We start from the raw sequence: 12243 nt of genomic DNA on the forward strand, positions 1-12243 counted from the left end.
TTTACCAAAACCAAGTGGCAGAGAGCTAGGGATAACTTGCACCAGCCTCTTCCCCCATAAAAGAGTGAGGTTCCCCACACCATGGGTGCTTCAGAAAAACCACTGTATCAGCCCAGGTCACTCAACTAGGCTTTTAAACAATTCACCATTATGATTACATTAGAGCCCTTGAGCAGTCAAAAGACATTTTTTTGAACCCTCAAAGTTCTTCGTTATTTTAACTATTTCAGGGAAATTTTGGTCCTTTCCCTTCCTACCTGTGGGATTGTAACCAAGATTCCTCAACTGTAATGTTACACTAATTATTCCAACCTTAGTGATGATACAACCCAAACTGGTCTCGAGTTACCTCTCCCCACTCCTGCAAGTGGGCCAGGAGCTTTGGCTGACCAGTGAGCACAGGACGTGTCCCAGACCCTGTTAATCTAGACCATCAGCACCCTCGGTGAACAAGGGCGGCTACAGAGCCCTCCCCAGTTCCTTCTGCCAAGGTCTAGGTTCCCGAGTGTCATTTAAGACTTGGTGGCATAAACCACCACGTTTGTCGTCCTACGTTAGGGGGTCTCCACCCCAGCCTTTGGTGAGTGAACTCTCATTCACGCGCACCCAAGTGATGGGCTCTGCCCTGGAACCAAGAACGTGAAGGCCTGAGGCACAGCCCCAACCCTCAAGGCAGCGGCCCATCTGCAGGACCACCGGGGGAGGAGACCTGGGAGCGGACGGTGAACCGTGGGGCGGGAAGGTAGGAGCACACCTGCACAGCGCAGCCCTGCTCCCCTCCTCGGGCAGCACAGACTGAGGAGGCCCCCACTAGATCCCCACGCTCCTCCACTGACCAGATTCAGGCTAAAGGGCATCTCTGGACAGGAGATCCGTGAAAACAGGACAGCCTGAAGGTCAAGGGCTCTGGAACGGGCCAGGCCTGGGGTCAGACACTCATTTAATCTTTTTTTTTTTTTTTTTAATTAAAGTTTTTGTTTTTGGATGTGGACCATTTTCTGAAGTCTTTATTGAATTTGTTACACTACTGCTTCTGACTTTTTTTTATGTTTTGGTTTTTCAGCCCCGAGGCATATGGGATCTTAGCTCCCCAACCAGGGATCGACCCCGAACCCCCGGCATTGGAAGGCAAAGTCTTGACCACTGGACCACCAGGGAAGTCCCCGTGTTTAATCTTTATGTTTAATCTCTAGGCCTCAGCACTGCTCAGCAGGCTGCTGTGAGTGTCTACCGTTGTCACAGCCAGGGGCCCGAGCTGGAGAGCAGGCCTCGGGGAGCTGAGCCCACCTCCTCCCGCCCCCTCGCACACCACGTGTCCTTCGTGGCCCTCCTGTGCCTGGGAGCTGGGGCTGCCCTCTACCCCGCCCAGCCAGGACTCCTCACTCACAAATACCTTTTTATCCGAGGGACTCGAGATCCTGGACACCAGGGCTGCCGCAACAAGGCCCTGCTCCAGTAAGGAGTCATACTTTATGCTTCTCTTCCTGCTCCTCCTCACTTTATTTTCTGGTTTTTGTCCATTTTCTTCCGACTGGGACACAGCAGCAGCACCATCGCCACATATGGAAGATTCAAAGAGAGGTTTCCCGTTCATGTATGTTTTGGTGATTTTCAGCTTGATCTCTGGAGAGCCATTTTTGACAGGGGTAGTGTCAGGTGGTGTCCCAAGTCCCTTCACTTCCTGGGACTCCAAACGCAATTTGGCATCATGAGCACCGGGGTCTCCATTAAAGACGCGGGAGGTGAGGTCTTTCAGCCTCTCGGCTGGGATAAAAGGAAGCGCGTCGTGGCCATTGAACTTCTGCACAACTCCCTCCTGCAGACCGGCGGAGAGCTGGGCTTTGCTCAGGAACACGGAGCACTCACGACTCACTTCACAGTTCGGAGTCTTTCCATTCGTGTTGCCAAGGATTTCCGGTGCCTGCTTCATCTTCACGCACTTTACAACCTTCGGAACAGAAAGAGGACTTTTTTTGATGCTGAATTCCATTCAGCCTAGATGCCTCTGTTCTTAGAACACTGCAGCATTAGAAAAAGAGAAAGAAAAGAAAGGTATTACATTTCAAACCTAAGATGAGTATGCCAATGAAGCTCTCTGTCAGTTTGTAGAGTTTGGGGGGTTTTGAGGCAATTTATGATGTTTCCTATAATGATTTAGGTCACAGGAGGCACTTCTAATATCACAAAAATGACAGGAATCACAAAGTGATAAAGTGAAAGGAACAGGACTAGTTTCTAACGAGAGGACACAAGAGTCAAGCAGGGACCGCCACTAATAAGCTGTGTGGCCGTGCCCCCCTCAACCTCAGCCCTCGGAAGCGGAGGTCGCCCCCTGCCCCCGGCCGCCAGGGCAGCGCCCGGGGTGGCCAGCACAAAGCCAGGCCCGGGCAAAGGACAAAAGGGAAGCACTTGAGACACAGCTGAAGAGGACTCCGGGCAGGGGCTCGGGACACACCCGCGATTACCGGTAGGCAAAGCTTCAGCCCAGACGGCCGGGAAAGGTGAGAGCTGGACCCCTACCGCCCCCCCGCCCCTCCCCACCCAGGCCCAAGTTAACTGCCGGCGACAAGCAGCAGGGCGGCATCATCAAGTGGAGTCAGCTCTCCGGGACCGCGCTAGTCGGGCAGCAGGGCCGGGCCATAGCGCACCACCCACAGCGCCCTCCACGGGGACGGCCGCCCGAGGTCCGCGTGCAGAGGGGTCTCCTCCCCGCACAGCCGCAGCCCCTCGTTGGGGACGCCCCGTGAAGGCAGCTCGGAACAGGGAACGGGCAGGTACCCACTCCGCTGGGAAGACGTCCCAAGAGTGCACCACGGCCCCGAGGGGGCCAACGGTGAGAGATCGGGGAGAAGTGGGGCGCCAGGACCAGGAGCCCGAGGACATAGGTGCTCAGCCACTGTCACCGCCTGGGGGCCGCTGGCTACACCCCCTGGGGAGGGGCCAAGGATGCAGCCTGGGACAGCCCTCCCACGAGAGCCTCGGTGGAAAGGGCCCAGTCTCCGAGGACGCCAGGCCAGGGTGGGCGCCAGGCAGTGGTGGAGGGGTGGCCCCGGACACCTGGAAGCACCGGGCACACACCAGAGCATTCAGTGTGCCCCACACGGTGTTTTTTTCAGGTAAATCACAGTGGGTTCCCAGTCCCGCTCGCATCAGACCAAATGGACAAAAAGAGAAGACAATGATCTAAAGGCACTGGAGAGAGCCCAGAGCGGGGGGCGCGGGGGCGGCTCAGGAAAGCACCGAGCAGGCCGGGCACCGGGTGAACAGGGAAAGCAGAGCCTTCGAGGTGGGCCCCAGCACCCCGCAGACTCCCTGCCGAATCCTGGAGTCCACGCAGCCCAGCTTACAAGACAGCTGAAGCGAGACAGAAACAAACCACAACACCACTCTGAGGATGAGAAGCGGACTTCCGGGGCCAGCCAGCGGTTAGGACTCCGCGCTCTTACTGCCGGGCCTGGGTTCAACCCCTGGTCCGGGAACTAAGATCCCGCAAGCCCCACGGCAAGGCCAAAAAAAAAAAAAAAGTATCAAAACCACAACGAAATGCCACCTCACACACACCCCTGAAGATGGCTACCTACTACAAAAAACAGAAAACGGGTTGGCGAGGATGTGGAGAAATTGGAAACTTCGTGCACGTGGGTGGGAATGTAAAATGGTGTGGCTGCTGGAAAATAGCGGGGGGGGGGGTTCCCCAAAGAATCAAAAGGACCCAGCAATTCCACTCTGGATACACACCCCAAAGAACTGAAAGCAGGGACTCACAGAGGTATCTGTACCCAATGTTCACAGCAGCACGTTCACAACAGGCAAAAGGTGGAATCCACACAGTGGCATACGATTCAGCCTTAAAAAGGAAGGAGATTCTGACACCTGCTATGACATGGATGAACCCTGAGGACGTTACAGCGAGTGCAATAAGCCAGTCACAAGATACGGTAAGACTGCACTTTTATGAGTAGTCAAATCCATAAAGACAGAAAGTAGGATGGTGGGCACCAGGATCTGGGGGAGGGGAGAACAGGGAGGTGCTGTTTTAATGGGGGCAACGTTCCGGATTCGCAAGACGAAAAGAGTTCTGGTGATGGCTGCAACAGCGTGCATGTACTTAAAACTACTGAACTTCACACCTAAACACGGTTAAGATGGTAAATGTTATGCGTATTTTAACACAATTGAAAATAAAAGACCACTCTTAAGAACATAACGGAATAAAGAGTGTCTACAGCACATCATTCACATTATCCAGGAAAGAAATTACTAAATATATGATGAAACAGGGAAACAACAGAAACCAACCCCGAGATGGCCCAAATATTGAAATTCAGCAGGATTTCAAAGCATCTATTATAACCATGCTCAAGGACATAAAGGAAAATATACTCATAAAATAATAAATTGGAAATGGCAACAGAGAAACAAAAACTATGAAAAAGAGTCAAATGGAAATTCTGTATCTGAAATTTAAAAAAAAAATCATTGGATGGCCTTAAAAGCGTATTAGATATGAGTCAGGAAACTTGAAAACAGATCAGTAAAAATTATCTAAAAAAGAGAGTAAAAATTATTAAAAATAAAAAGAAAGAAAAGAAACTGAGCCTCAATGATCTATAGACCAGCATCAAAAGGTCTGGGTTCCCACCCCCACCCAGAAGGAGAGAAACAATGACACAGAAAAAATATCTGGGGGGCTTCCTTGGTGGTGCAGTGCTTAAGAATCCACCTGCCAATGCAGGGGGCGCAGGTTCAAGCCCTGGTCGGGGAACTAAGATCCCACATGCCACGGAGCAACTAAGCTCGCCTGCCGCTACTACAGAGCCCACGTACTCTGGAGCCCACGCGCCGCAACCAGAGAGAAGCCTGCGTGCTGCAACAAAAGATCCCGCATGCCACAACTAAGACCCAATGCAGCCAAAAATAATATAAAAAATAAATAAAATAAATATTATTTTTAAAGTTAGTCATTTAAAAGAAAAAAAGAAAAAATATTTGGGAAAAAATAACCAGAAAAACTTCCCAAATTCAGTGAGACATCAATTTACAGATTCAAGAAGCTCAGCAAATCTCAAGCAGGATATATATAAAAGAATCTACACCCAGGTGCACATCAGTTGAAATGCCTAAAAACCAAGATAAAGAGAAACCCTGGAAAGCAGTCAGAGGGAAACAAGACCCATTACATACAAAACAATGATGTGGATGATCATTTACTTCCCATGAGAAACAGAAGCCAGATATGATTTGAGTAATGGGGGAAAAAAAACCAACTGTCCAAGCGGAATTTGATATCCAGAAAAAATATCCTTCAAAAGTGATGACAAAATACATTTTAAGAGAAATACAAACTAAGAAATTGTTGCCATCAGATCTTCACTATGAGAAATGCTAAAGGAAGTTCTTCAGGTTGAAGAGAAATGACACCAGACTGAAACTGGGATCTTTAGGAAGAAATGAAGGGCACCAGAAATGGTGAATATATGAGTAAATATAAAAGACTATTTGTTCCTCTTAGTTTCTTTAAAATTCAAATAATTAAAGCAAAATATATAACACTGGAGTTATAACTTAATAGATATGATACATATGACAACTGTAGCATGGGGAAGGGAGTAAATCAATCCAGACAGTTGCAAGATTCTTGTATTTTATACCCAGTGGTATATTAACTCTAAGTAGCCTGTGATGAGTTAAGGATGCAAACCGCAGCCCTAGTTAGAGCAACAGCTAAGAAAATAATATTAAGAAGTAGAGCCAGTAGACAGATAAACAAGACGTTTTAGTTGCCAACAATTAAAGTTTGGGACATTTTACACAAAAATTCAGATTTCTGGCTTCTCTTAAAACATATCCAGGGTCATGGGGTTAGGATCTAACTCTAGGCCTAGGTCCGTGGTAATCATGACCTGTACGTGAACCACATTTTCAAGACTGCTTGTTCCTGTTGGAATTTTCAGGTTTCTTTCAAATCTTTGAATATATTAAACATAACTGTTTTAAATATCTGGTCTTTGGGCTTCCCTGGTGGCGCAGTGGTTGAGAATCTGCCTGCCAATGCAGGGGACACGGGTTCGAGCCCTGGTCTGGGAAGATCCCACATGCCGCGGAGCAACTGGGCCCGTGAGCCACAGCTGCTGAGCCTGCGCGTCTGGAGCCTGTGCTCCGCAACAAGAGAGGCCACGATGGTGGGAGGCCCGCGCACCGCGATGAAGAGTGGTCCCCGCTTGCCGCAACTAGAGAAAGCCCTCGCACAGAAACGAAGACCCAACACAGCCATAAGTAAGTAAATAAATAAATAAAAATTTTAAAAAAAAATTCTTAAAAAATAAAAAATATCTGGTCTTCGCAGGCCTGTGTCTACTGCTGTTGCTTTTATTTTCATTCATGGTACCTGTTTCTTTGGGCGTTTGGTCTTTTTTCCCCTCTTAATCTGACTGTGGGCTGCTTACTTTCCAGGATTCCACCTGGGACAACCCTTGAAGGCAGGGGCCCCGCAGAGAGGGTCCACCTTGACTTCCAACACAGCACTGCACGTCACTGACCATTAATTTGATCTTTCTAGGAGTTTTTGGTTTTTTTAGTCAAGGTTATACCAATAAATTAGAAAATCTTTCACTTTGTCTAGCATTTCAAGAAAAATATAAAACCTAACCAAGAGGTAGAAAACCTACAGAGCCCACAATAACCATAAAAGAAAGGCCCAGAGAGCTTCAGTAGGCTCATGTCATGATCCCTCAACGGCCAATCGTTCTTACACTGGGTAGCGGGGAGGCAAGTTTCAAAAGCAGAAAAGTGCAAAGAACAACAGGACACACTTGTATACTCACCACTCCAAAATGACAGTTTTCAGCATGTTGCCACATTTGCTTCATGTCTTTTTGACATGAAAAAAAGAAGACCTCTGGACAATGGCAACTGCAGATGCATGAGCCGAGGACGGGCAGGCAGGGCGGGTGCACGGCACCCGAGGGCCCCCAGGCGGGAGAAGCCAGGCTCACCCCCACAGGCCGCCCACCGCCCACCACCCGCCCACAGCAGCATCCCGGGATTCTGGTTCTCCACGCCCACAGCACCCACCGGGAGCCCCAAGTCCAACAGCGAGAAGCCAAACACAAGCTCCCGCTGCAGCTCCCACCTCCCGCAAGCCTTGCTCAGGGTGAATGAGTAAAACAAAGATGACGTCTGCCTTTCAGGAACCCTAAGTTCCACTTACTCTCCCCGTCGCCAGTTGACTACACATCCTTCCAGTCTATGGGATGTACCCAGGAACAGAGAACTGCTGTATGGGGTCTGCATGCCAAGCAGCAATGCTACCATACTGCACTTGTGCTCTGCGATTTCATCAATCAACACAGCTTGATTCCCCCATGTTGATATAAACAAGTGTAGCTCAGTCTTTCCAACTGCTATGTATTATTCATCACATAAATACAGCATTCCTATTGTTTAAATTATTCCAGAACATGGAAAATGATGGAGAGTTTCCCAAACATTATATAAGGCTGGCATAACTCTCACACCAAAACCAGAAAAATGAGTACAGAAAAGAACTACAGACCAAGATCAGTAGAGTATGATTGCAAAAAAAAATACAAAATAGAAATAAATCAAACCCAGTCATTACCATATTAAAATAAGATATCACAGCTAAAGAGGGTGTATCCAAAAATGATGATTCAACATTAGGGACTCTACTAACATTCCGTCACCATTTTAACACATTTCAGAAGATTTCTGGTGAAGGTAGCCAAATTATTATTTTTTTAACAAAAAAATTTAGCTACATCACTTAATTCAAAACAGGAAAGGGCAAGCTCCAGGACCAGAGATGAAGAGTGAAGAGCAACCAGCCTTACAGGGCACGGGCTGCACGGGACAGGACGACAAGCCTCAAGAGCTGGGCCCGGCAGCCAGAGTGCAGAGCTGAGGCAGAGCCAGGGCCTGGCCTGCCTGGGCTCCCGCGCAGCTGCAGCGGGTCGCAGGGCGTGGAGAGCTGCAGGGTCCCGAGCACAGAGTGTGGAGGCCACTGCTAGGGCTGGAATCTGGCCCTACCACTTACCAACTGCGGCAAATGACCACACCCTCTCACCCACACCCCAGCTCACAGGCGTCACCCAAAGCAGACCAGAGTGTCACCTGTGACAGCGCTGTCACCTGAGCCGCACCTCCAGCCAGCCCAGGGCTGGGCCCTCAGCAAACACTCACCAGAGACCACTGGGGAGACAGAATCACCCTCTAGAACTCTGCCTCGGAGGCTGTGGTGCCCCAAATCCTGAGCCAGGAAACATACGTAAAAATGGGTCTAGAATGAGTGACGCCGGTAGAGCCCTGCAAAGGCAACTGGGAAACTGCTCAGGGGGTGGTTCTACAACCCAGAGCCCTCCTGCAAGACCTACTGTGAAGGTACGGTAATTAAGGCAGTCACTCCACACCTGTCAGAACGGCCAGAATCCACAACGCTGACAGCGCCACGTGCTGGCGAGGATGCGGAGCAGCGGGAACTCGCATCGCTGCCGCTGGGAACGCAGAATGCTGCAGCCACGCCGGAAGACAGGTTGGTGGCTTCTCACAAAACTAAACATGCTCTCACCATACAACCCAGCAATCCCACTCCTTGGTACTTACCCAAGGAAGCTGAAAACTTATGTCCACACAAAAACCTGCACACAGAGGTTTATAGCAGTTTCATTCATAATTGCCAAAACTTGGAAGCAACCAAGCTGTCCTTGAGCAGATGAATGAACTGATAAACTGTGGTATCTCCAGATAATGGAATATTTTTCAGCCTTAAAAAGGAATGAAGTATTGAAACATACTACAACATGGATGAACTCTGAATACATTATGCTAAGTAAAAGAATCTGGTCACAAAAGAACAAATGTGTATCATTCCAATTTTTTTCTTTTTGGCCTTGCCAAATGGCATGCGGGACCCTGGTTCCCTGACCCGGGGTTGAACCCACGCCCTCGGTAGTGAAAGTGTGGAGTCCTAACCACTGGACCGCCAGGGAACTCCCTGATTCCACTTATATGAGATCCCAAGAGTAATCAAATTCATAGAGACAGAAAGTAGAAAGGTAGTTGCAAGGGAATGGGGAGGAGAGGATGAAGAGTTAGTGTTTAACGGGGAGTTTCAGTTTCACAATATGAAAAAATTCTGGAGTGGATGGTGGTGACGGCTGCACAATAATGTGAACGTACTTAATGCCACTGAACTATACACTTAAAAATGGTCACGATGGTGATTTTTCGTTATGTATATGTTATCACACATACACACACACAAAGAATACCCTGCCCTCAGGGAGTTTACATTCCAATGGAGTTCCAGGAGAAACTAGGGAGGATGGGGAAAAGGCAATTTTCAAAGGGGTAATAATGGACATTTTCCAGAGATGAAAGGAAACTCAAGTATTCAGATTTAAAAGGGTACCCAGGGTTCTGAGCAAGATAAATAAAAGCAAATCAATACCTAGACACATCATTTCTGAAACCACATAACATGAAGGATAAAAACAAAATCTTAAAACCTAAGTACCCATAAAAAATAAGTTAATTCACAGACTTCAGCATGAGAAAGGAAACAGAAACACAGACCTTTGTGCAGCCTCAACAGATAGGAGTAGATGACGGAGCCTCTCTAAAGTGTTAAGGGAAAAAATAATTTCTCATCTAAATTATCACTGAACATGAGGCAAAATGTATTTTCAGACATGCAAAAACTAAGGGAGTTTAATATACATATCCCTTTCACAAATGAAGTGCTAAAAGAGGTACTAGAGCAAAAATATAAACCCAGAAGGAGAACATGATGCAAAAAATAAGGGGAGAGTGGTAATTCTAAAACAATTTTTATATTTAAAAAGAATGTGAGGCCTCCTCTCTCACATTTACCTACACTCCGCGCAGAAACCCCAATTAAAATGACAGTAAGGAATTTCAAAGGAAGGGTAAACCCGCAAGGACAAAGACAACAGAGGAATGAGTTAGAGACGCCAAACGCCAACCGTGGGGAAGCCGACTGGGAAGAGTCCCTCAGCGAGAGGCACGCTGCTGCAGGAGTAAGGCCCGCGGCTCAGGGCTCCTCTTGTCCACAAAGCCTTTCCCTTTTAAAATGTCTAAAATAACAAAAGGTGGGGGCTTCCCTGGTGGCTCAGGGGTTAAGAATCCACCTGCCAATGCAGGGAACACGGGTTCGAGCTCTGGTCCAGGAAGATCCCACATGCCGTGGAGCAACTAAGCCCGTGTGCCACAAATACTGAGCCTGAGCTCTAGAGCCCGCGAGCCGCAACTACTGAGCTCGCGTGCCACAACTACTGAAGCCCATGTGCCTAGAGCCCGTGCTCTGCAACAAGAGAAGCCACTGCAATGAGAAGCCCGCGCACAGCAACAAAGAGTAGCCCCCGCTTGACGCAACCAGAGAAAACCCACGCGCAGCAACGAAGACCCAACACAGCCAAAAATAGATAAATAAATTTTTTAAAAAAGACCCAATGCAGCCAAAGATAAATAAATAAATAAATAAATTTTTTCTAAAAACTAAAGGTGGGGCTTCCCTGGTGGCGCAGAGGTAAAGAGTCCGCCTGCCAGTGCAGGGGACGCAGGTTCGAGCCCTGGTCCGGAAGATCCCACATGCCGCAGAGCAACTAAGCCTGTGCGCCACAACTACTGAGCCTGCGCTCTAGAGCCCACGAGCCACAACTACGGAGCTCGTGTGCCACAACTACTGAAGCCCATGCACCTAGAGCCCGTGCTCCGCAACAAGAGAAGCCACCGCAATGGGAAACCCGCCGCACACTGCAACGAAGAGTAGCCCCCGCTCGCCACAACTAGAGAAAGCCTGTGAGCAGCAACAAAGACCCAAAGCAGCCAAAAATGAATATATTAATTAATTGATTTTTTTAAAATAAATAAATATAACAAAATGTAACATACAATCATTGTTGAAAAGGAAAGAAAACACTGACACACTTAAAGTGAAAAATGAAAATGTGGAAGTTAAAACAGAAAGTAACAGCTCAGAGTTATCAGTGGTTTTCCAAGGGGAGCAGGGACAGGGTGGGGAGAGCCGAGCATCATCTTGCTGCTTCCTGTAATAAGCTTTAAGAACTATATAATTAATCCCCTACATTTCACAGGCCTCCTACAACATGAGCTGACACAGTAAGTGGCTGGGGAGGCTAGGCAGCCCCTGCAGGGCCACATGGAACAGAGGAGGGGTCTCCAATAAAGGGAAAGGCACCACTCTCAAAAGAAGGGAAAGGTGACCTGAATGACAACACTCAGCACTGAAAACTAGTCAATGAGCACAGGCCCTGACCCAACATTTGGAGACAGAGCAGTAAACAAAGCATGTACCTTATTCTTGTAGAGCTAATATCCCAGAGGGGAGAGACAGAGATTTTAAAATACAGATATAACACTAGGGAAAGAGGAAGGAGAAAGATGGGGTGGAGGATGGAAAAGTGGCAGGAAGAGTCACTGGAGCAACCCCCAAACTCCTTTCCCCAGGGCTCCGACCTCGGGCACACGAGGCCCCACTCTCCCGGCTGCTCAGAAATCCAGCTGCAGCCCACCGAGTCCATTCTGTGAATCTGAGCAGAGTCACCAGGGAGAAGTCTCAATGCTGGGACAGCAGGAAGGGCTTCAGGATGTCCCCCAGAGCCCAGCCAGGACAGGGGCCAAGCTCCAGTCCTTCTTCCGGAGGCAGAAGAGAGACTTAGATGGAAAAGTCAAGTTTGCAAGTATGGTTAAAACACACACACACACACACAAACACACACAAAAACACACACATACATTCCCTAACATTCCCTTTGTTTCCAACATTTCACACTAATCTACCTGGAATAGATCTTGGTCCCACCTTCACTGAATGATGACAGGACCTCCAGTCTTACAGCAAAGAGCTCTCTGTGAAGAACAATGAGATCAGTACAGAGTCTGCTACAGAACAGGGGCTGAGGGCAGCGATGGCTCCATTACTCCGTAAGAACTCTCTACTGAGAAGCTTTATTTTATGGAATTTAGAACTGACTCACAGCAGAAGTCTTGCTTCTTCTGCAGAAATGCACCTATCACAGTAAAGACTATAACTGACCTGTTCCTTGTTTTGTTTTGTTTTCACTGCAAAGAAGCCTGGAACCACAGACAAGCTCAAGGTCAGCCTCGGGCCCACGGCCTGTGTGGCTCTCTCCCCGCGGCCCCAACCTTAACCTCATGACGATGCATGAGCTGGTATCTTCC

The 12243-nt window shown here is 48.4% G+C and overlaps 1 protein-coding gene across 7 annotated transcripts in view; it reads right to left on the bottom strand.

Annotated features, from left to right (window-relative positions):
* NSD2 (nuclear receptor binding SET domain protein 2) overlaps nt 1–12243 on the bottom strand; it is a 79366-nt gene that overhangs the window by 53832 nt on the left and 13291 nt on the right. For 4 of the 7 annotated variants that reach the window (XM_082463118.1, XM_082463119.1, XM_082463120.1 and 1 more), the window contains exon 2: nt 1394–2019. In XM_082463118.1, coding sequence (XP_082319244.1) covers nt 1394–1990 — 597 coding nt within the window. In that variant the 5' untranslated portion in view covers nt 1991–2019. The remainder of the gene's footprint in view (nt 1–1393; nt 2020–12243) is intronic. The other 3 variants (XM_082463121.1, XM_082463117.1, XM_082463122.1) reach the window with 1 other exon arrangement.

Source organism: Balaenoptera physalus (genome assembly GCF_965194825.1).
Source record: "Balaenoptera physalus genome assembly, chromosome: 5".
Classification (NCBI taxonomy): Eukaryota; Metazoa; Chordata; class Mammalia; order Artiodactyla; family Balaenopteridae; genus Balaenoptera; species Balaenoptera physalus.